General features: G+C 42.4%; 5 protein-coding genes across 8 annotated transcripts; 2 read left to right on the top strand and 3 right to left on the bottom strand.

Annotated features, from left to right (window-relative positions):
- The first annotated feature begins 141 nt into the window (after positions 1-141).
- ddx24 (DEAD (Asp-Glu-Ala-Asp) box helicase 24) lies at positions 142-6,942 on the top strand. Its single transcript, XM_034575729.1, has 9 exons — positions 142-761; positions 968-1,871; positions 1,955-2,413; positions 2,503-2,656; positions 4,155-4,670; positions 5,438-5,513; positions 5,948-6,136; positions 6,225-6,354; positions 6,439-6,942. Exons 2-9 carry the CDS (start codon positions 971-973, stop codon positions 6,768-6,770), a joined length of 2,757 nt encoding a protein of 918 aa, XP_034431620.1. The 5' UTR covers positions 142-761; positions 968-970; the 3' UTR covers positions 6,771-6,942.
- Positions 5,244-9,094, bottom strand: LOC117755715 (ubiquitin thioesterase OTUB2-like). Its single transcript, XM_034575735.1, has 6 exons — positions 8,898-9,094; positions 8,724-8,804; positions 8,529-8,647; positions 8,350-8,434; positions 7,309-7,500; positions 5,244-7,223 (listed from the first exon to the last, which is right to left on the bottom strand). Exons 2-6 carry the CDS (start codon positions 8,802-8,804, stop codon positions 7,017-7,019), a joined length of 684 nt encoding a protein of 227 aa, XP_034431626.1. The 5' UTR covers positions 8,898-9,094; the 3' UTR covers positions 5,244-7,016.
- Positions 9,095-11,121: 2,027 nt separating this feature from the next.
- Positions 11,122-14,261, bottom strand: si:ch1073-416d2.4 (coiled-coil domain-containing protein 42 homolog). The gene is made up of 9 exons (XM_034575732.1): positions 13,796-14,261; positions 13,667-13,712; positions 12,863-13,039; positions 12,573-12,730; positions 12,401-12,483; positions 11,870-12,042; positions 11,678-11,788; positions 11,466-11,582; positions 11,122-11,387 (listed from the first exon to the last, which is right to left on the bottom strand). The coding sequence occupies exons 1-9, from the start codon at positions 13,900-13,902 to the stop codon at positions 11,193-11,195; spliced, it is 1,167 nt and encodes a 388-aa protein (XP_034431623.1). The 5' UTR covers positions 13,903-14,261; the 3' UTR covers positions 11,122-11,192.
- Positions 14,262-15,244: 983 nt separating this feature from the next.
- On the top strand, positions 15,245-21,833 carry LOC117755609 (ankyrin repeat and SOCS box protein 2-like). 3 transcript variants are annotated; one of them, XM_034575538.1, is made up of 9 exons: positions 15,245-15,299; positions 16,065-16,257; positions 18,910-19,079; positions 19,614-19,769; positions 19,868-20,113; positions 20,203-20,374; positions 20,533-21,136; positions 21,231-21,384; positions 21,518-21,833. In XM_034575538.1, the coding sequence occupies exons 2-9, from the start codon at positions 16,136-16,138 to the stop codon at positions 21,646-21,648; spliced, it is 1,755 nt and encodes a 584-aa protein (XP_034431429.1). In that variant the 5' UTR covers positions 15,245-15,299; positions 16,065-16,135; the 3' UTR covers positions 21,649-21,833. The 3 variants fall into 3 exon arrangements, with proteins under 3 accessions (XP_034431429.1, XP_034431430.1, XP_034431428.1); XM_034575539.1 differs by lacking the exon at positions 15,245-15,299 and having other exon boundaries at positions 16,048-16,257; XM_034575537.1 differs by lacking the exons at positions 15,245-15,299; positions 16,065-16,257 and adding an exon at positions 17,861-18,615.
- Positions 21,834-21,897: 64 nt separating this feature from the next.
- LOC117755610 (protein FAM181A-like) lies at positions 21,898-23,636 on the bottom strand. 2 transcript variants are annotated; one of them, XM_034575540.1, is made up of 2 exons: positions 23,285-23,636; positions 21,898-23,199 (listed from the first exon to the last, which is right to left on the bottom strand). In XM_034575540.1, the coding sequence occupies exon 2, from the start codon at positions 23,148-23,150 to the stop codon at positions 22,383-22,385; it is 768 nt and encodes a 255-aa protein (XP_034431431.1). In that variant the 5' UTR covers positions 23,151-23,199; positions 23,285-23,636; the 3' UTR covers positions 21,898-22,382. The 2 variants fall into 2 exon arrangements, with proteins under 2 accessions (XP_034431431.1, XP_034431432.1); XM_034575541.1 differs by having other exon boundaries at positions 23,310-23,636.

The following is a 23,636-nucleotide window of genomic DNA, read 5'->3' as shown; positions in this document are numbered from 1 at the left end:
ACATAAATGAGACCGCCATAGTATTTTACTAATAAATTACTTTTGTTGTTTTTATAGAGGTTTTAAGTTGCAAATTACTTCATTTGTAAATACATTAATACTTTGATTGATTTAAGTTAATTTATTTAATTGAATTTACTCATCTGAATCAATTTATTAACTAAATTGTAATGATTACATTCAGAATTCTACTAAATTAGGTTAGTTGAATTAACTTTAAATAAAAACACAAAACAAGTTAATAAATTAATTTGTTTTTATAGACACTGCTGCCTGGGGCTTTGTAATGTGCCCCAAAATGTTATCTAAATTTAAAAAAAATCTCATATCTGTCAATATGGATAATTATCGTGATCAATGTCGCATTATTATTGCTTGTTTATATTTTAAACTCATCTCTATGGCAGGGAATGACAAACACTTGATAAACAGCTAAACATTTCATAAGTCTGAGGGAGAACATTAAAACCTATTTAGTTTTACACCTCCATGTATCATAGCAATATATTAGAGCACTTTGAAATTATATTATATTAATATTGATGAAAATTATATTTTACACATACATATATATTTGTCATGACCCAGGCACACTGTTGATGGTGAGAAGCCACTTGATCTGCTCTGTCCCTGTTGGTTCGACAAATAAAGTTTTTTCAAACCACGTGACCATCACTGTCATGGCTGCGCCCTCGTGTCGTGCGTGGTTGTAAACAGTTGTGATCGTATTCTGGTGTTTTGAGGAGTCGCAGAGAGTCACGGTACGTTTCAACTGGTAGTGTTTATAGTTGTCGTGTAGATTATAACCTGTGATTTAAGTTTTTTGTGGTTTTACGAGGGACATTTTGTAGATAAACCTTCTGGCACGTAGTCGCTCGGTAACTGCAAGCGAGAAGTGACTGGTAGCAGACACGCGTGCGCCACATACTTTCCACATTTAACTTGGTTGTTGTATCTTTATTTATAGAAAATGAAGACAGATAAGATGAAGCCGAAAAGCAGGGGTGTGTCGTCCGGGCTGATGAAAAAAAAGAAGCGGAGCGTCCATGTGAAAGGCAGCTGGAAAGCTGTGCAGCTCGACCCCAGCCTCTTCTCCGAGGAGGGCTTGGAGGGCCTGGTGTGTTTCGAGGAGCTGGCAAGTTACAGTCTGGTGGACTCTGACAAGGCTGCGTCCAAAGCAGCGAAAGAGCTGAAGAAGAAGGAGGAGAAGAAGATGAAGAGGAAAGCGAAGGCGAAGGCGAAGAAAAGAAAGGCCAGCGAGGGAGAGGAGCAGGGTGGAGGAGGAGAAGGGGGAGAAGGGGGTCCTGGTGTGGAGGGCACAGAGGGAGAAGAACCAACTGAACCACCCAAGAAGAAAGTCACAAATAAGAAGAACAATAAGAAACAAGCTGCAAAGGAATCAGTCCCAGAAGATGTCATTTCTACAGAGGAGACAGAGAAGGATGGAGCTGCAAACGAGGAGGGAGGACAAGAAGAAGATACAGCGAAAGAAGACCCTCAACAAAATGTCCAAGCAAAGAAGAGCAATAAAAAGACGAATAAGATACAGAAACAGCCGATAGAAAAGGATGAAGAGAAACAGACAAATCTGGAGGCCCCTTCAGAACTCCAGGCTCCAGAAGTAGAAAAATCCTCGCCAAAAAAAGTGACCAAACTCACTAAAAAGAAAAACAGGAACTGGACAAATATCGCACATTCTGCCTCTGAGGACCAAAACGCTGATGTGGGAGCGTGGCAGGATCTGTTTGTCCCTTCCCCCGTGCTGAAGGCGCTGAGCAGCCTTGGATTTGGTTCGCCCACGCCGATTCAAGCCCTGGCACTGCCTTCGGCCATCAGGGATCGTATGGATGTACTGGGGGCAGCGGAGACGGGTAAGATCATGTGTCCGACGAAGCTTTTTGTTCCAAAATAATGCATTCCACACGTGAAGTTAATGTGAGCACTGTCATTGCAGGAAGTGGTAAGACGCTGGCTTTTGGTATTCCCATGATCCACGCCATCCTGGAGTGGAGAAAGGGCTCCGATGAACCTGCCGAGAGCAACAGTGAACCAGCCCCACAGGTGGAGAGTTTGTATTTACCAAGCCTAAAGTCCGAAAATGATGCTGAGTCCATAACAGAGGAGGACAACGTGGAGGCTGTGGAAGAAGAAGAGGACGAAGGTGTCTCAGATCAGGACCAAGGTGACTCAGATGACGGTGAGGAGGATGAGGATGAGCACAGTGGTGAAGACGAGGATGAGGATCAAACGCTTGGGTGCGTGAAAGTGATCGAAGATGCAGAGTTTGACTTAGACGCTGAAGAAAAACCTGCAGGGGGTCGGAATCAGCCTCTGCTTGGACTGGTGCTCACTCCCACCAGGGAGCTGGCTGTTCAGGTCAAACACCACATTGATGCTGTCGCTAAATTCACTGGTGAGTTATTTTACCTAGCAACTTATCGGGGTCTTCATCCCCTTAAACAGTTCTGTGAATCTGAAACTCAAGATGTTACTGGATTGCAGATATCAAGACGGCGATAATTGTGGGTGGAATGGCACAACAGAAACAGAGGAGGATGTTAAAACGCCGGCCGGAGATTGTTATTGCGACTCCAGGACGTCTGTGGGACTTGATCAAGGAGAAACATCCACATCTGCTGAACCTCAGACAGCTCAAGTGAGTCCCAGTCACACCTTTTGTTTCTTTTTCATTTATTAGCTGTGGACAGATGTTTTCTTGGCTGCGATTCACGTCTTTATTTATAGCACGACTGGTGTAAGTAACAGAGTGGCGTAAGTGTCCAAGAAGGGTTGAATCAGGGGCAACTTGGTTTTAGAGAGATGGTGGCTTCTTCAAGACGTTATTCATATTTGTATTGCACCAAATCACAACATGTAGAGATGTCTGATGCCGATGCCAGCATCAGAAATGCCTCAGATACTGCCAAACATGCCCGGGTTGGGGATCAGCAAATCTCTGTACAGATCTGATACCCAAGTTTAAAGTGTATTTGTTTAACCCACATAAAACTCTGAATTTCTTCACCTGGAAATCACTTAGCAGTTTTTTTTTTAGCAGTGAAGAAATGATTTTCGGTGGTGAAGCATTTGGGAGAGAGGGCTAAAATGTGCAATTTGGAAATATTTTACTCTTGAAAGTCCCACAAGTAAAACAGGGATGTGAACTGAAGTTCTATGTCATTCATTCTCTGTATGTTTAAGGGTTTAACCTGAGCCAGGCCATACAACAATGATAGTAATCATCACTTCCATACAGGGTTAGTAACATACAGCTACAGATAAAATAAGTTATTTTTTTAAATGCACTGGTATCAGATCGGTACTCAGTATCAGCCGCTACACAAAGTCCAGGTACCGGTATCTGGAAGGAAAAAATGGTATTGAATTATCCCTAATTTTTATTTCAAGGGACTTTATATAATAAGGTTGCGACCTTAAAGTATAAAGAAACCTGACAGTTGCTACAATGAGCAAAAACTTTGCATCTGTGGAGAGAAGAAACTTCCATTTAATGGGGAGAACTGGACTCAGGGTAGAGATGTTTATTTTTGACAAAGCAGGTGAACTTTATTTTCAAAACACTTATAAGAGGCCACATTTCTAAATACAGGGGACTTTGCAGGATGTTACTGAAGGTTAACTTGTACACTTTGTTATACGTTGGTCCACAAGTTGGCTTAAAAGGAGCTGATCCAAGATACTCATGCAAATGACACTTTTCTAACATTCGCAGTAGTAGAACAAAATAGACCTGGTGTAGACTAGACTTCATGCACATTGCTTGTTGCAGGATGGGTTCTTGAGCAATCGTCTTCAAACTACAGACCAACAGCAGCAGCAAAATATTTTCTGAAAGCTAAACAGAAACCACAGGCGGTGACTCTGTTTTTATTGAATTTGACTGTGTTCCAGAATTTAGCCTGGTCCAAGTAGGAACGTGCCAGCTCTGTATTTATTTGTTAAAAGCCCAAATGCTGACCAGTCAGGTTTAATCGCCTGTGCATCTGGCAGTGACCTTTGCTGCATTTAAGAATACTGGTGAATAGATTAGACATAGGTAGTTTTATTCTGATCTCAGAAAAAAAGAGAGATGAGAGGAATGTCAGAAGTGTGAGTATTGATGTAACACGTGTTGTGGGGTTGTTATTCTGCAGGTGCCTGGTCATAGACGAAGCCGATCGTATGGTGCAAAGAGGCCACTTTGCGGAGCTGGAGAATCTGCTGGAGATGCTGAACACCGTGCACTTCAACCCCACGAGGCAAACATTTGTGTTCTCTGCCACACTGACCATGGCTCACAGCCTGCCCACCCGCCTCCTGCAGAAGAAGAAGAGGAAGAATATGGACCAGAGGGGCAAGCTGGAAGTTCTCATGGAGAAAGTGGGGATCAAGTCCAAACCCAAAATCATCGACCTCACCAGGAAGGAGGCGACGGTGGAGACGCTGACCGAGACACGGATCCACTGTCAGAAAGAGGAGAAGGACTTCTACCTGTATTACTTCTTGCTGCAGTTCCCCGGGCGCACCATGGTGTTCGCCAACAGCATAGACTGTATCAAGAGACTGAACTCCCTGCTGGTGATCTTAGACTTTGATCCACTGCCTCTACACGCCAACATGCACCAGAAACAACGCCTGAAAAACCTGGAGAGGTTTGCTGAGAGGGAGAAGTGAGTGCTGCACACACCTGCACTAGCAGTCTGAACTTGTTTGCTCTGGGTTGACTTGATCCAGTAATTTTGTCTATGGTGAAATATTATAACTTGTTTACTGCAGTAAGACGCTTAAGGGTTTAAACTGCATCTGAGGGATGAGTTGCATCATAATGCTTATTTACCTCCACCTTGGAGGTTATGTTGTAATTGTTGTCCGTCTTACTGTCGGCAAGATTACTAAAAAACAACAAAACTGCTTTCCATGGAATTTTGTGGAGGGGTGGTGCATAAGCCAAGGAAAAAACATAACATTTTGGAGCGGATCTGGTTAAACAGGCTGATCCAGGAATCTCTCCCTCCCCCCCTCAATGCTCAATCAACAGATTCTAAATGTTTAAACACAGAACAGGCAGCTTCACACAGGGATTTTATTCACTCCTACAGGTGGAGGAGGGAGGAACTACTAGAGCACACATTGACTGTCATGTCTGAACATGTACTGTGTATCTTGACAACAACACTCACACAAAAAATACACATACCTTGTTAAAGTTGTATTGAAGCTAGTTACTTTAACTTAAACTCAACCTAGTTAAATTGTTTAATAATCATTTTATATAATTTGACATGTACCTCCAATGTTTGTACAATGCAGTAGCAGTGAGGGGTAGGAAATAAGAAAAATCTCTAAATAAGCCAGAAAACCAAACCCAACAAGAAAACAACACTGAGCTCCACCATAAATCTCCTGCTTTACTGAACTGCTGTGACTTGATTCACAGTTGCGTTCTGCTGACCACTGATGTAGCTGCAAGAGGACTGGATATTCCCAATGTTCAACATGTGATCCACTACCAGGTATGTTTTTCTTTTCAAATGTCCAGATTTTCAGGTTCCTTGAAAGCTGACTCCCATGCCTGTGAACATTATATCTCAAGAATGCCCTGCGGGACATTTTTTACAAATATTCACTTAGACTCAAGGATGACTTGAATAGATTTTTTTTAAATAACATGTTTTTGGCCTCTTGAATGTGATATCTCAAGAGGGCTTGAGGGAATTTCTTCAACTTTTGATCACTTGGACTACAATTTTCAGATCAAGTGATTACATTTCAGTGGTCAAAGGTCACAGTGACATTAAATGAATCTGGAAAATAAATATGTAGAAAAATGTACATGGAAACTGCACTGGTTGGCGGAGGCAAACAACTGCAGTGAGGTAATTCTAGTTTTGTTTTTAAGAAGAATACTACTAATACTATAATTTGAATGCTCTCCTGTGTACTTCAGGTTCCCAGGACATCTGAGACTTATGTCCATCGGAGTGGCAGAACAGCGAGAGCCACTAAAGAGGGTCTCAGTTTGCTGCTAATCGGCCCAGATGACATGTTGAACTTCAGAAAGATTTATAATACTCTAGGGAAGGACGAGGACCTTCCCATGTTCCCCATAGAGATCAAATGCATGGAAGCAATCAAGGTGAGCTCCACTGGTATTAGGTCCTGTATATATGTCACGTTAAAGCAATTCTTTCTGATTGTTAACGGTTGAGTGTGTCCCACCACAGGAACGAGTAAACTTGGCCAGGAACATAGAGAAGATTGAGTTCCACAACGGCAAAGAGAAGCAACACAACTCCTGGTTCAAAAAAGCAGCAGAGGCCCTGGAGCTGGACCTGGATGATGATCTTTTACTCGGTAAGACCAACATAACCATATCTGTGACAACCATTTGAAAAGTGTTCAAATACAAACAGCTGAGGGTTCCATGTTTGTCCACAGGCCGATCAAAGGGGGAGGATGGTGACAGAGAGCAGCAGAAGATGGTCAAGAGCATGAAAAAGCATTTGAAGCATTTGAGCTCCCAGCCTGTGTTCAAGAACCTGGTAAAGACCAGGTACCCGACTCAGATGGGAAAACTCACCCTGCCCCACCTGCCTCGTGGCGGGATGGAAAGTGCCCTGACCAAGGTGTCAATACAGCAGAAGGAAGACGAGTTAAAAAAACGTGGTCCACCACAGCCAGGGAAAAAGAAGCAGAGGAAGGAAAAGAGGCAGAAGAAGAAGGAGGAGCAGCAGCAGCAGCAGAAGCAGCAGCAGCAGCAGCAGCAGTGATATGTTATAAGAAATGTGTATTTAAAAAAAAAAAAAAATCCATCTTTGACACAGTTAAAATGCTAAATAGATAAATGTAATTTTTAACATGCACAATGTGCAATAATTGTATTTCCAGATGTTGATTCTCTGTACGCTGCAAGATTTTATAAAAATCTGTTTTCACAAGTGTCTTAAAGCGCTGCTGGGATGTATTCAACCGAAGTTCGAGTTCCTGAGTTGTGCAGGGTTGTGACGTATCGCTGGTCAGTGGTGAGGTCGTGGGTAGAGAATGTTGTAGTGCGATGTTTGGTAGAGGAGGTGCAGGGAGGGTTCAGCACCCTCTGGAATCATGTGGTGAGCCAACAGCTGCTCGTCACCGTCCATAGAGACGATATGTGTGCAAATGTCCAGAGCCTCAGAGAGAGCCAGAATGTCCACGTGATCGCACTCCATCCCCATCACCTCCACTTCCTGCACGAAGGGGAACAAAGACGTCAGCAAGCCTGCTCCAACGGCAACTCGTTTCTTCACTAGATGGCAGCAACACTTTACTAACCTGACGACAGTATGCATGTAGATTGGGCGCCTCCACAAAGTTGCAGAAGAACTCTGCGTGGCTCTGCAGGTGTGCCGAGGTGAGCAGCCGGAGATACTGCACCACGCCGTCAGAGGTGATCTGCTCATTGAAGAGGCTCAGCAACGCGTAGTCCTGCTCGTCAGCCTGGCACTGCTCCACCACATTTACCACCTTCAGGAGAACAGAAACAATCAGGTAATGAGTTTTACCAAAAGAGGATGTTCCCAATTCCACAAAAGGAGATGGTATAACTGTTATAATTACCTGCACCTTTTTAAGATGCAGGTACTTACTACTTTTAAACCTACTTTTAATACTATCAACAGTAAGGTGCAACTCATGTCGGTTTTATCAGCTGATTTAAAAACTGAAGCTTTCAAAATGCGAATCCAATCTGTTTAGAGTCACAACTGAGCAGAGGGGCTTAAACACGTCCCCCCATTCTTTACAGTTTGTTGCCCTGAACTAGTTAACACAGACACACAGATTTTCCACTGCTTGGCCAGTTTTCATTAGATGTTGCTGTTAGATTTATGTATACATGGTTTATTCAAAAGATCTGCAATGGAATTAAAAGATGAAGTATAATCATTAGTTTGACCCTCTAAATATAGTGTCGGGGAAACATTGTGCTTTGTAGCTGATTCTAGATCAGATCAATTCTGAGCAATTACATCATACATGTTTGTACTTAACCTCAATGAACACACTATAACTATAAATGTGTTATGTCAGTCAAATTATAGTTATTGACTGTACTGCCTTTAGGGCCCAAACTGGAATCATAAAGGTCTGAGGCCACAAAGCGAAAAGCATCTGTCTCCGAGGTTTTTTCACCTCACTGTGTCCAATAACCTGATATACAATCATTTATAATATAAATAGTTAAACCCCAACTGTACATTTGTTGTTTTTGACTGAGTATAATTATCATTTATTTTAATGAAGACAGTCCAGTGTCTTTTGAGAAATTGCAGCTCAGCTACCAGATAACTACATTGTTTGATAGGAGTTATTTACTGTGTCCAGGTGATGTTTGAAGCGGCTCTCATCAAATCCTGCAGAGGACAAAACTTCACTGCTCTGAATTATTTTGTCCTTGAATCTGAAATTAAAGCCATTATTACGCACATGTATAACGTAGCATTTCATCAACACCAGTTTGTTTATTGCAGATGTCAGTACTGATGATTACTGACCTCTGCAAAGCTCTGGTGTTATGCAGGACTGACTCCATGTGAGAGAAGCAGAGGGCCCTGTAGAAGCAGTTTCCATCACCACGTACTTTCCTCACAGAGGAGAACTGGCTGCTCAGATCCTGACAAAGGACAACGAGTGGGGTTAATATAGACAAATGTGTAAATGTGGCCGCTGCGGTACAACAGCCCACCTACTTTATACTTGGCCCCGGGGATTTGCTGTGGGAACAGGGAGGCGATGTCCTCTCTGTGCGAGACGAGACTTCCAACCTCCATCTGCCGTAAAACAAACACTGAGCTGACAGCCTGAAACCAGCAGGGAGACACGGGCACAAACCCTGAGACCGTCAAAGAGAAAGAGGCACGTACCTTCGCATTTCCACAACATGGAGACAGCGGCAGAAAATAGGGTTTGTCAATTCCCCGCACGTCAGAGAATGTGTCAACACGTTGTTACAGTTTTATTTCCATTTTCTGAAAGACCGGATGTTTGCATGTACCACGTGCTCGTGTTAAAGCGACAGTACCGTATTTATGCAACGCCCTTTTCACACCTATGCTGATGGAACATCTCGTTAAAAAAATCCGAACCCTGACCTAAACATTGGTTTTATAATGCAGAAGAATGGAATAATGAGGAACATTGTGTGTTTTATGTAGAAGCAAATGTAACCATGGAAAAATTATGGAATTAGAGTTGTAAAACGAGGCTTACCTCCTTTTGGCAGTAGGTGGTGCTATCACTGTCACTCCATACAGAGTAAAAGATCTGTTCAGGTCAGAAACACTCTCTTGTCTCTTGTCTTCAAATCGTATAAATCTCTTGTCTTCAGATCGTATAAATCTTCCACCTTTGCAACAGTCTAAGACATCAGAGGGATCTATAACTATCCTTTGAAGTGTTGTCTGGGTATATAGCCTGGGTGGAGTTAAATAGTAAGTCACAATCAAGTGTTATTCTTTCAGCCCTTTATCACTTTGATTCACAACATGGGTCAAACGTGACCCGGCTCAGTTTTTATTGTCTATATCTTTGCAGTAAATGAATTTCATCATTCAGTATTTCAGGTATTCCCCAATTAATCCTTATTTCAATTTTTTTTAACAAATCATTTTTGTATCACTACCCTTCTAATGCAGAGCATGGGTAAAAAAAATGACACGTATTCATTTCCTGTGTTATTTCATGCATGGGTGTTTCTTTGCTATATCTTTTAAATAAATGTATTTTATCATTTAATATTCTAAGTATTCATGAAATATCTTGTTTTTGATGACCACAAATCATTATTTTCCTTTATCCTTTCTTACTTTATATACAACTGTACATTTTTTGAAAATTGTGTTGCTTATTGGACAATGCACAGTGGAGGTAAAAAATTCTTCCTGTTTCATGACAAATCAGTAGATGGCACTTCCTGTTCGAACAAGCATATCGATCCAAGTGTTTTTTTTGTTTATAATGAAATTACACACGTCAGTACCGATTTTTGTACATGTCGGTCAATCGTGGTGCTAGGGCTGCTCTTTAAGGGACGCTATTCAGCTATGTTGCCACTCCCATTCCTTACAACCATATGAATGTTTTAGTAAAAGTACAAAGAGGCATAGAATGGAAATACTCAAGTAAAAATTTACATTGCCATTGCCATTGACAAGTAAATTACATAAAAATTGTGCTTACACCTGAGTATCTAAGTTACTTTTCACTTTTCTGCTCAATGAGTGGATTTTCTGAAGGCCTGTATGTGAAGGCAGCCTATGAGAAGGGTCCTAACCTTAAACTAAAGATACACGTAAAACAGACTGAACATGTTATTGACACAGGAGATACACACTAAGCAAAATCTTTTCTGGAATGTGGACCCATAACTGGTAAACCCAGATTACTACATAATCTCCAGGAATGCAAATTACATAGAAAATAAACTTCGAATAAGTAATGTTGAACATGTTATGTTACTTTAAGTGTGTAGCCTAAAGGAGAAACAGCATTGCAACATAGTTAATGATCACGGTCTGCACTACAAAGCTGTTACACAACTTGTATGTACAGCAGTGTTTGACAACATGGAGCATGCTATTGTAAAGTTATAACATCAGAATCTTCCTGCTACACTATATATTTCCTCTACTTAATAAATACAAATCTGAATATCATACTCTTCATAGTTTAAAATGTCCCTTTGTAAATTCAAATTATTTTCTTGTTCTTTGTCCTGTCTGTCTGTCTGTATCCTGAACTTTTCTAAATTGATTTCTGAGATTCAAAGGAAGTGCTGATGATTCATGAGATGATTCATCCAAAGTTCATTGAATGAATCATTCTTGAGAACTTGTCCGTGAGAACTCTTTTTATTTTAAACTATAAACTGCACAGCACTGGTTCTCATCCTTTAATGGTGGTTACTTTATGTTTTAAATGCAGCAGTAAAACACATTTACAAAGTTATGATACATTTGATCACCTTCTTTTCAATTGTTTCTAACATTAAACTTTTAGAGTCATTATTCAAATCACTCCTTAATGATAAAAAAATATATTCTTATTTCCAAAACTTTGAACAGCATCTCACCATCTGATCAGGTTTTCTTGGGTGATAACTATTTTTTTGTCAGACGTTTTGTCAAAAGTTTACTTTCACACTCAACAAATTGCTGTTGTCAAGATTCTGCATCAACATTCTGGCTCTTTCTACTGACTTTACTTGAACTTTTGATTTGTGTTCTACTGCCGATGCTTTTCATTGAAGCCCTCTCTCTTTTGTCTGTCAAAGCCGCCCTGCTCGTCATCGCAGACCCAGACTCCATCAGTCTCCTCGCTCTCTTCTCCGTGTCCGCCTTGTCCAGAATGTACTCCTGAAAACAACGTCTCTGTTACTCAAAAGTCAGGTAAATAACCAGTGGTTAATCAAAATGTAAATCTGAGGACATTACCTTCACCATGTCCATCTTTGTCAGTTCGTTCATGTTCTCCAGAGGTCCATATGTTGGTAGATAACATTGCTCTGCAAGGTTGTGGATGGCCATAAGTAAGCTTCCCACTTCCTCAACCTGAGAGATAATGAACATTTATCAATATTTCCCACTGAAACCCCTGTTAGTAAATTGCCTGAGGTTGATCTCAGCTCATAATCCTGAGGGCGTACCTTCTCCGTGGACAGGCCTTGCACCATCAGCAGGTTCACCTCTGCCTGCTCGTTCTTCTCTTTAAGCATTTCTAACTCACTCTGGAGTTCAGACAGTTCTTTGTTGGCCATCTGCAACAGCCACGAAAATATTGCTCAGGCATCGTGAATCGAAGAAATGCTGCGCTGGAAATCTTAATGTGTTCGTCTGACCAGTTTCTTTATGCCATGCTCCTGCTCCATGGTATGCAGTCGCCGCTGGCCCTCCTCCACTTCCTCCTCCAGCTGCCCCAGATGGTGCAGCAGCTGCTGGTTGGTGATGGACAGAGTCTCGTGGCGCCGAATAATGGGCATAACCAAAGATTCAGACCCATTATCGACGTAAGCTGGAAAAGATTGCACATGACAGAGGTATTCTCACAATTAAATTTTCTCATTGGGATCAATGGTACAAGTTCATGTAAGCATTCAACTTAGAATGTACATAAAGATTGACGACATGACTGCTCCCCAAATGTGAAGCCAAAGCTTTCCTATACTCTTTGGATGCTGTAAAAATGGGGGGAAATGTCAGGCTCTGAACAGACTCTCGCTCCAAATGTGTAAGATGGCACTGTTCATATGTGGGATATTTTGGCTTCATTTCTGGATGTTGGGAGGAAGTAGAGAGGCGTCGTCCATCTTTATATAATTTGAATATTTATATCACGCACAAAGGGCAATCAAATTCAGTTTTGAACTTACTGCTGGGAAGATATTCTAGTGTTTTCATCAAGTAGTCCTCATAGATTTTGTATTTTGTCATTCTCTCTTTTAAAACTTGCTGTCTGTGAATTGAGATATGATAAGAGGTTAAAAACCACGTTGGACCTAATGAGAAATATCCCCACATCAATGCTTGGTTTGAAGTTCTCACCTGGTGCAAAGTTGTTTCAGCTGTTCCGTTAGATCTTCTATTTCTCTCTGCTTCAAAATGTTCTGCTCCCGTGCAGCTTCATACTTCTTCAGCGATCTGCATCGCTTCACTTCATTTTCAGCCACAAACCTCTCAAACTTCATTGCCCTTTCTTTAGTCTGCGTGGAAATACAAATCCCAGAGGGCACCAGTATCAGATCAGTGTTGTTTTACTGTCAGGTAGGATCAGGGAGTTATATTTCCTCTGAACTCAAGTAGGTTGAAGAGCACACATTAAGGTTTCAGCTCACCTCTTGGAGTTTTATGTCCAGTTCCGACTTCCTCTGTGCCAAAGCCTCCACGCTCTTCCTAAACTCTTGCCGTTTAAGTGCAAGCAGCTTGTTCACCTCGTCCAACTCAGCCTGTTTCTTCAGAACCACCGTCTTTTGCAAAGTGTTCACTCCTGCCTCAAGGACTCGGCCGGGAACCTACGAGTAAAACACAACCATCATTTACACTGAAACTCTTCCAATGTGGTAAAATGAGCATGAAAACATCATTTACGTTGGCCCTTTTAAACCAGTAAGAATAAATGGGGAGAAGTGGGAGAGAAAACAGAGATGATTATTAAACAAAAGCAGGATAAAGTGATAAATCACATAAGAAACAAATATATGGAAAACATAGGTTTATGATGTTTTTTTCCCAATAATATGACAAAAAATAACTACAACTTAAAAAAAAAACTATAATAACAAAATAACTATTATTAAACCTACTATTTGTTGAGTTTTATCCTATATACTTATATAGTTTTTTATCCTGTCCAATTTTATCTTAACCTGCTATTTACATAACATTTTATTTTCCTATTTTGTTTTATTGAAAAAAATTATATTGCTATTTTGTAAACCACTTTTTGTTTCATACTTTGTATGTATCAATTGGGCTGTATAAATAAAGTTTGTTGTTATATATTATTATTATTATTATTATTATTGTATACACTGAACTAAATTAATCTGAAATTCATCAAACATGGCTTGATTGGCTGTATCTTATGTAAATGTGCAGGTTGACAATAACCGATTTTATCCTTATTACATCCGTCTTACCTGTGTAACAACAGGAATGGGGTTGACATCTTTCTCCTCCACATGTCTGAGGGGACATCACTGTCAGTAACAATGTCAACACATGTATGAATGAGAGACTCCTGCTCAGCAACAGAACAGCGGCCATACCTGGTGTCGTCCGTCTGTGTTACAAACACGTTTCGTATTCTGTTTTCCACCTTGAGTTTCAAACGAGGATCTCGATTATCTAAGAAAGGAAGTGAAGAGGCCTCCATGTTTCGTTTGTTTTAGTGGATTTACTGTCCAGGAATCCTGATGAGGAAACAGGTCCTGCAGTTTGTCCACGTCCTCGAGGATCGACGCTCTTTTTCCCGGATGTTTTCCTGGATTTGTGTGGCGGTTGCCTGGTAACCAACGCGGAGACAACGGAGAATGCGCCGGGATCGTTTTCTGCCGTTGTCATGGCAACTGCCGGGGTGGCGGTCCTGCGTTCAACCGAATGAATGAGCGGCATGGAAATGAGATGCTGAGGAGGAAGAGGAGCTCTCACTCCGTCCTGATCCCCGTGAACCAAGCGAGAGTCCCCCGAGGTCAGAGTGAAGGAGGGTGAGACTCCAGTCCCATTATTCATTTCACTTTGAGGAAGTGGAATTAAATATATAAAGAACCAATGATGTGGAGCATCCCTACTGATACAGACTTTGTCCAACCCCAATCTGAGGCTTCAACGACGATACAGCGTTTTGATTCAGTATAAGATGATAGATATCCACTCCACACATATAAAGATAATCAAAAAATATCAATCAATAACAAAATATGACCTCATCAAAACTGAATGAAATGTATGAATATGCAAATGTTGCTTGTTTGTTATAGTTTAATAATTGGACACTGTTTTCAATGAAAAGAGTGCGTGCTCTGGAAGTTTCAAGTTTGCACATCAAACTTGTGTAAGTTCCATATTGAACAATGATTGGTTTCCCCACTAGTTGTGAGGTCATAAAACCTTGCACGTGCATGCAAATCAGACATGATGTAAGCACAGAGAGAAGTTCAAGACTTTTTTCTGCACATACATCTGTCTACATAGTGACTGTTAAACAAAGAAGTCTGGCTTCCCCCCCCCCCCCCCAGCAATCCGATAAATGGTAGAGATGCATGTAGCTTTTGTTGTTTTAAGGCCAATGTGACTGACAGGGCTTACTGATGCAGTTCCATGGTACAGAGCCAACTTTAACAGTATTGGTTACAACCATGTTTTTCATGCTATGATAAGTTTCTACCATAAAAAATGCTCATCCCAGCACCTTGACAAGTGCTTGCTGACCTTTTTGTTTAGCATTACTTGTGATAAAAGTATGAGTCATCTTTCATGACGTCTTGTCCGTTTTGTGTAAAATGTGGGGAATCCACACAAGTGTGCAAACAGCCTCAGGGTCTAGTTCCTCCACCTGTACGTCGGAATGCTGAAGGACTCGTTCTTAAATGGAGGAAGTTTTTTTAACAAACATTTCCAAAGAAGTGATTGTGAAACATAAATTGGCTGTCTTTGTTCTGTCTCGCTCTTAAAGCCCATTGTCACACTTCTCCATGTCCCAGTAAGAGCTGATGCTGTCATAGAGGTGGATCAACAACATCTGTGGATGAGAAGCAGAAACATTGTCACATGGTGAGTCTGAAGCTTTAAAGATAGTTTTTGAGACAGCAGCATGTGTGTGCTCCAGGTATAACTAATGTCATGGAGACCTTAATCTGTATACAGTCACATTAGGGGGACTTGTCTTCTTTATGGAGACAAAAATCGAGTCCACATAATGTAAACCATTAAAGGTTTAGGTTAAGGTTTTAGGTTAGGATTAGGCAATGTAATCAATGTAAGGTCTTGTGAAGTCAACCAGACACTGAGAATGTGTGTGTGTGTGTGTGTGTGTGTGTGTGTGTGTGTGTGTGTGTGTGTGAGTGTGAGTGTGTGTGTGTGCATCCACATAACAACTTATTTTAAAAAATATAGTACATTTTTGTTGTGCATAAACTTTAGTATCACGGTTGAGCAAATAAAGTGTAACTGCAGCCGTGTTACTCTGATGGCGTCTTTCTGCTGTTAAACTCACTGTAACACTACACACAACTTCACATCAGTGTTGCCTCTGGAGCAGCAGAACCAAGTTCAACCAAACACAGTTGAATATGCCCTTAAAAGGCATCTGTGCTCATGGTTGGAGCTGCTGCTCTCTGATGTCTGCTGGTGCAGGTTTTGGCTTGGTCTTGAACTCATACAGTATGACTCCAGAGCATGTGTGTAATACGCTGCTTATGTTGAATTTATTATCTTTTGTGTGAGGGCTTTACAAAGCAAAACTGAACCTGTTTTTACAGTTGCAGCTATTGTTGTTCTAACTTTGGATTTTTATTCCTTTAACTTCTGGATCACCAGCCTCATCCCTGCACTGCAGCTCACCGCTGGATGTTGGGCTCCTCGGACTGGACAGCAGGTCTTCTCCTGTGATGATTGCACTCAGCAGATCCACGTCTCTGTACCAGAGACTAAACAATGATATGAAAGAAAGACTGGCTCTCTGCTCCTTGAGTCTCTACACTGCAGCCAACACGTCGGTGAACTTTCTCAGGTGAGGAAAAGTGAAAGTTCAAAAGTATTTTATAAAGCTGTACTGGATTACATTATATTTTGTAAAAACTAATTTTCTTAAGAATTTAAATTTTTTTTTTTTGATTTGTGTATTGATGTGATGATTTAAGCTAAATATATATAAACATATTTATTAATTGTTTGCACAAGGTTCTAAAATATCATGGGGAGGGATTACCATAGTTAATTACTTGCCAAAATATAGCTAAAAATAATGTTTGATATAGAAACCTGTCTTGTTCAGTTAACTCAGTACTAGTGACTATTTCTTCAAACAGTTTAAACATTTTATGTTCAGGTCCCTGAAAAATGTAGGCCCTGCTTAACATAAACTAGAGGTAAAATAAAATAAAATAAAATTCCATTGTTATTGTCTATTTTATGTCGACAAATGTGGGACAAGTTGTGGTTGTTGTACAATTTCTATAACTTTACAAATAATACACACACAAAGAAAACAGTCACTCCAAAAAAACACCCTGGCCCTGACACTCGTTGACTGCAATGGCTACTACTGTCTTCCTGTAGGAGGCGCCACTGAAATGAATTCATGTACAAGACAGATCTGCTGCTGCTGCTTAAATTTCCGGTTTAAAAGCCACAGGTTGGCACTTAGTCTGTCAATCACAATCTTGAGGAGAATCTGCAGTTCACTGAATGTGATCTATACCGAGAAAGTGGCAGAGCAGCATGGATTGGTTGGCATCTAATAATGTTAGATAAATGAAGCTTTTGAGCTGTGCATGCCTGGAGGTCATGAACAGGGATAATTGTGTGATTGTGCCCATGTGACTTCGCTGGCACTAACCAGTGTCTGGTGATCTGCCTCTTTGCCTTAAAGAGACAGGAATCTTTGTGTTGGACCGTTTTGCCTGGCAGAATGCAGCCAAATCAGTTTTTATGTTGCAGTGAAAACGCTGTGAAGGATTTATTTTGAAGGCCCACGAAAGACATCAGTTGATCACATTGGGTTTTGGCTATAGATGCTAGGGATATAAAAAGATTTTATCATCTCCACTGTTAAAACACGAAACACAAACCAGATGTTGCAGTCAGAGCTGCAGCTTCCATTGAGGACAACTTTTACAAGTTCAGCAGTATATCAAATGTTCTAACTTTGTTTTATTCATCTATACATGAGGATGTGTGTCAGAGTTAAGGCTCATTTATGCTCAACGTTAGGTACGTATATGGAAACAGACAGAGCCTTCCATCGATACTCTGAATCAATTTCATCCTTATTGATGCACGTTTTCTGAAACAACCGAAACAGCGCAGTACCACTGAAAACTGTAGGGGGCCAATAGTTCAAGCGAGATGAAAATAAGACATTACGAAGAAATTTTGAGGAGACTTAGTTGGGAAGAAACTACAGGGGTAGTTACATATGATGCTACTTTGCTTAGGAACAGACATTTAAATTTGACACAAAGCAAAGCCGACATTTTATCAGTGAAAAAAACATTTATCTTATTTTTATCACCTCAAGATATTCGTTTAGGGGGGAAATAGGCTAATTGTTAAATGATGAAATGAAATCAAAGAAATTATTGATCGATCAATTTTTTAATTTTGATGGTCAGACAAAAATATCATGGGAGGGTGGCAGTGGCGAAACTTAACCACAGTAGCCTGGAGGGGCATAGCCAAGATTTTATAAATATATTTTACACATATATAAGAACATTTTGAAAATGAGTTATACAAACATTTTTATTGGCTAATCAAAACATTTCTAAGGAAGGTGGGCAGTGGGGGAATTTAACCTCAATACTTATAAACCCTGGTTAAGGCCCTGCTTACAGTTCTTGGAGCTAAGGGTTGCAGATTCAAGAGTCCCTGTGATGCGTTCAAGTGACCTATAGCAGCCATTATAGCCCTTGTATTATGTTGTCCAAATCCCCCTGTAGGATTAGTGTGTTTTAATTCCTGTTTTGTCTCATTTGGAAACCAGTCAATTAAGGCTCCCTGCGACAAAGACAGACATCTCGGCTCTGCCCACACACTCTATCTCCAGGGCTGTTTAGTGCTGCTGGCCTTATCTCTGGAGGTCCGCGAGTCTCATGACATATAAGGATACAGCCGTCACTGACAACAACAGTCCCAAAATAATCCGAGGGCGCACAGCTGAGCCCCGCGCAGCCCCGTGCCGCACGCTGCTCCGCTGCGCACCGCCGCGCTGTGCGGCAAACACCGACACCGTGATGACGAAATTCTGCTATTCTGAATACCTAAGCCAGTTCCGTAACGCTGGAGGGAAATGTAATAATGTGCGGCCGCGTGTGCGAGCAGACGGAGGGAGAGGAGACAGTCACAGCCACGCGTCGTCAGAGCCGGAGTGAGTCTCTTCCTTTGCTGTGGGCTGCTGGTGTGTTTGTGTGTGTGTGTGTGTGTGTGTGTGTGTGTGTGTGTGTGTGTGTGTGTGTGTGTGTGTGTGTGTGTGTGTGTGTGTGTGTGTTCCTGATTATTCTAATAATGCCAGATTCCATCCTGCTCATTTTTGATTAAATAAAGCCCAAAACATCAAGATAACAATCCCCATAGACATCATCCCTCACATTCTGTTTATGTCCGTCTTGAAATCCATTCAGTTGCATTGAACTGTTTAAATTTCTCCATCTCTTCTTTCAAGGGATGTTGACCCAGTGGTCTGTGCCATCAGGAGAGGGGACGTGGAGGTTGTTCATGACTTGGCATCATCCGCCCCTCACTGCCTGCTGAAGGAGAACAAAGATGGCTGGATACCTATGCATGATGCTGCCTACTGTGGACAGGCTGGGTGTCTGAAGACCCTACTGAGGGGTAGGACACTGAAAGCATCCTCCACCTCCCCTAAAACGGGCATTTGGTCATAATTTGAGACAGTGGCATGATCTAGGATTTTTCTAGGAGGGGCCACAATTTACATAGAGGGGCCAATTATTTGTCCAACATCCATGTGACATTCCTGATTCAGTAGATGCACATTAAAGTCATTCCTTGTTTACTGTTAGCTATATGGCTTTGAGCTAAGCAACATATCATTGAACATATTTAGAAAATTGCACGTTGTTCAGCAAACATGTTCTTCAAAAAAGCTTAGAAAATCGAAATTCTTAACGTATTTTCAAATTTGTACTGTTAGTAGGTGACTAACTTATTATAAAAAAGACTACTGACAAGACAGGGGCACTTCAAGGGCCAATCAGATTTCAGTTGGGGCCTGTGCCCCCCTGGACCCCCCCCGATTTGCTCTTACTGTCACAATGTAGGAAGTTTGTTTGCACTTTCTCAAAATGCTACGTAAGTCACTGTAGTGCTTTGTCTTATATGTACTGTATTTTGTTTTTGTTCCAGTTCATCCAGCCTCAGTAGACAAACGCACCTTACAAGAGCAGACGGCCCTGCTGCTCGCCGTGTCTTGTGAACATTTGTCATGTGTGCGGTGCCTTCTGGAGGCTGGCGCTGACCCCGACATCAGCAGCAAGAACAAAGAGACCCCTTTGTACAAAGGTACAGCTGTGAAACTAATTGTACACAACAGGAGTATTTAGAAAAAAGTCAGCCATGATATGGGTAGAAATGACCCTGTGTCTTGTTCGCCTCTGCAGCCTGTGAGTTGGAGAACGTGGACATGGTGAGCCTCATTCTGACTTATGGGGCCACCGTGAGCCAGCGGTGTGGTCAGGGCTGGACCGCCCTCCACGAGGCCGTATCCAGGAACAACACAGAGATCTGTGAGATACTCATAAGAGCCGGGGCTGCAATCAATCCTCCCAACACCTACAGCATCACACCGCTCACTGTAGCAGCTCAGCAAGGACAGATGAGGGCACTGTGTTACCTGATTGGAAAAGGTTCTTCTTTTCCACATAAATTATCCCACTTTTTTTCACATCCCTGACCCCCATTGAAAGGTTGTAAAAGGATGAATGCTTCTCTCTAGGTGCAGATGTGAACATGCAGACGTGCGATGGCGTCACAGCCCTGCACGAGGCCAGTAAAAATGGACACAAGGAAATCGTAGCAGTGCTCTTGACTAAAAACGCAGACGCCAACAAACCCACTAACTCTGGACTGCTGCCTCTGCATATAGCTGCTCAGTATGGACACCCTGAGTAAGTTGAGTTAAAAGAAAACATAAGTCAAGGGGTAACATTTGAATAGAAGCTACAAGGTTTGTGTTATAGTGTAGGCTACACTATTTTAAACACTAGTTGTAGAAAATCCTTAAGTATTTAACTGTCTTTATTAACATTCCCCCTTTTGTGTTCAGGATTGTGTCCCTGCTTGTGTCAGTGACAAGTCGAGCCAGGCTGCGGCACAGTTGGATCAGTCCCCTCCACCTAGCAGCCGAGCACAACAGACACACTGTGGCAGCTGTGCTTCTGAAGACAGGTGCGGATGTAAACGCCACACTGGCCCCCAGTCACTCCACCCAGTACGCTGATGGACGGGCAACAGCCCTCTACTTTGCTATTGCCAACGGCGGCAGCAAGACAGCAGAGGTGCTGCTGAACGCGGGGGCCAGCGTGAGCCTTGACCCACTGAGTCCTCTGCTGATGGCCGTCCGTCAGGGCTGTGTCAGCACCGTGTCTTTGCTGCTGGACAGAGGGGCCGACGTCAACACCAGGCTCCCGTCTTATGCTACCACCTTTCCTGCTGTTATCGCACTCTGCATGAACAATCTGCCTCTGCTCAAATGCCTCTTGGACAATGGCTGCCAGGCCCTCTCTTGTTTTACCTGCACATACGGCAGTGCCCCTCACCCAGCTACAGGCGAATCCCACCTAAGAACTGTTGGCACTAACGGATATGTTTTACAGAACGACAGTATGCCTCCATTAAATTGCTGTGAGGGAACAGAAAGAGCAAGACAGGTGTGAAAAATAAGCAAATGGTGTCATGCAGCTCACAATAACTGAGACATGTATGTTCTTAAAGTGATTAAACAGTTGTTTTTCTCTTCTTCAGTTCTGTGAGTGGATCTCAACACCAGCTATGTGCAAATGGGCAGGACCCATCATAGATTTGCTGCTGGAGCATGTTGGTCAGGTTCAGCTGTGCAGCAGGCTCACTGAACTACTGGACAGCCGAGAGGACTGGCTCACTGTGAAGAGGAAGTCATGTGAGTATCAGATCAAATCTTATCAATCACTTCCTTTTTCTTTATGCAAACATCACCGTCTTCCTCATACAGTTCATGTGGCGTTCAAATATGCACGTGACAGTCGTCTTCATCCTTTTTTTTTTGTCTGCAGTGTCGCCACGTCCGCTGCTGCACCTCTGCAGATTAAAGATTCGGACCCAAATGGGGAGAGACAGGCTGAACTCTCTCACAAGTTTACCTCTGCCAGACAGAGTGATCCGATACCTGAGTCTGGCTGACTGACTTTAAAGGTGAATTTCAAGCCACATATGCATCAGAGACGTGACTATATTTATTTTTGTGTGGTTCTTTTTTTAGTTGCGTCTGATGTCTTGAATCTGTACATGGCCCTCTCAAAGCAATTCTCTATGTGTAAAATATCTATTTATAGCACATTTAATGTGACAATAAACGTCTTTAATCTCAAAGTTGTTGTTTTTTCCCAGAGACCTTCAGTGAAAGGTAAAAATGATCTGATGCCCAAGGGGTTTCTTCAGGGGAAGTTGAATCATTTATTTAAAAATAAAAGTCACGGTTTCAAAAGTGCCTATATCAGACACGACTTTGACAAACAAAAAAAGAAATCTACGTCCCACATTCTATTCTCAAAGTTGAAAGAGGAAACTAAAACAGGATGCGTTCATTCATTTGCATGGCTTCTTCCTACTTTAAAAAAGAACAGTCAGCATCTGTAGAAACCTAAAAGTAGAAACCTTTGTTTAACTTACTGTCAATTTTCAGAGACTTGCTGGTGTCAGACTGGCACGAGAAAGTGAAGCTGATTAACTCATTCTGCAGAGAAGTGCAATTTAGTCCTTCAGATTTAAGCAATCAAAATAAATGAAGAAATCCAATAAGTGCTTGAGGAAAGAGTCTCCTGATCAAATGCTGAAAGAGGAAGCGGGTGTGTGAAGCACACAGTGACAATAAGAAGTCATATTTACATTTGTCTGTGTGTGGGTTCATTAGTAGAGGAATTAAATGAATCCAAACACACTGAAGATGGGAGACTGGACGGTGGGTTTGGTGGGTATGGGTTTGACCACGACATGTGTGTGAAGCTTCTGTCCATAAGGATGCTCTGGTGTCTCAGTCCCTGCTGCCTTGCTCCACAGTCCCAGGGGCGGGTGGGGGACAACGATGTGACTGTGGAGGACCTGGTGTCCGTGGTACTGGAAGGGGCAGCAGCCGCACACGCTCACGCAGTGGTGAGAGCTCAGGTCCAGTTTGAGCGGCTCTTTGTCCGCAGAGCTGCGCCGGCCGGACGCAGGCAGCGCGGCCTTATTTGCGTCCTCACCACAACTCCTCTTCCGCTTCTCGTGGTCACCGCCCTCAGACGCACCTGCAGGGCCTCTTTTCAATGAGCGCTCCTTCTTAGCTGGGGTCAACTTGGGTTCCTCCCAAAAGGAGGCCGGGAGCTGGCGCTTCCTCATGGGCACCTGCACCGCGCTCCCAGCATTCTCCACGTCCTGCGCATCCGAGCTGACCTTTTCTGCGCCCTTTGCGCTCTGCTGCGCAGTCCCCGCAGCCGGTCTGCCGAACGCATATTCCGCAGGCCTGTGCGTGTGGCACCGTGGCACCCTGGAGTACCTCTGAGAGAAGCGCTTCAGCTGCTTCTGCAGATATTTCCTGTGGTCCACGGAGCGTCTGCACGGAGCTGACTTGTCCAGAGCTGCCTTGATGTCACTCGATGCCAAATTTACGAAATTCAGCAGCGTTTTGACCTCACTGTCTGCGTTTGCCATGTTGACTCCCAATCAGTCCATGTTAGAGCTTGTGGTTCACCATCAGCATCTAAAGAGAAAAAATACATTTTTAAAAAGGGATTCAAGTTAGGAATTTGGAAAAATTGAACGTGATGCAAATTTTCTTTACGCACCACTGGTGGATGAATCTTTACGCACCACTTGTGGATGAATCCAGCCTCGAAGGCGCAGCCCGGGCGCAGACTGTTCTCCACACTGCAGTTGGAGCACTTCAACAAGTTGAATGAATATAAACTCCTTGTAGTTATGGTGCTTTCCTTGAACCAATCAGCGACCCCAGGCCCCTCACAATGCACCCCAATCAGCCTCCAAGCGCCCTGGTATCGAATTCTTCACCATTGCAAATTGTTGTCATGGAGATCTGTAAAAAAAAAGAAGCCGCCGCTGAGGGGATGCGATATTTCTCCTGGACGGTGATTTTCTGCGCGCCGAGCCAAGCATCTCTTAAACCGAGTGCGCATGAAT

The sequence above is a fragment of the Hippoglossus hippoglossus genome, chromosome 22 (assembly GCF_009819705.1).
Source record: "Hippoglossus hippoglossus isolate fHipHip1 chromosome 22, fHipHip1.pri, whole genome shotgun sequence".
Taxonomy (NCBI): domain Eukaryota; kingdom Metazoa; phylum Chordata; class Actinopteri; order Pleuronectiformes; family Pleuronectidae; genus Hippoglossus; species Hippoglossus hippoglossus.
This window is presented reverse-complemented; position numbering and strand designations above follow the sequence as displayed.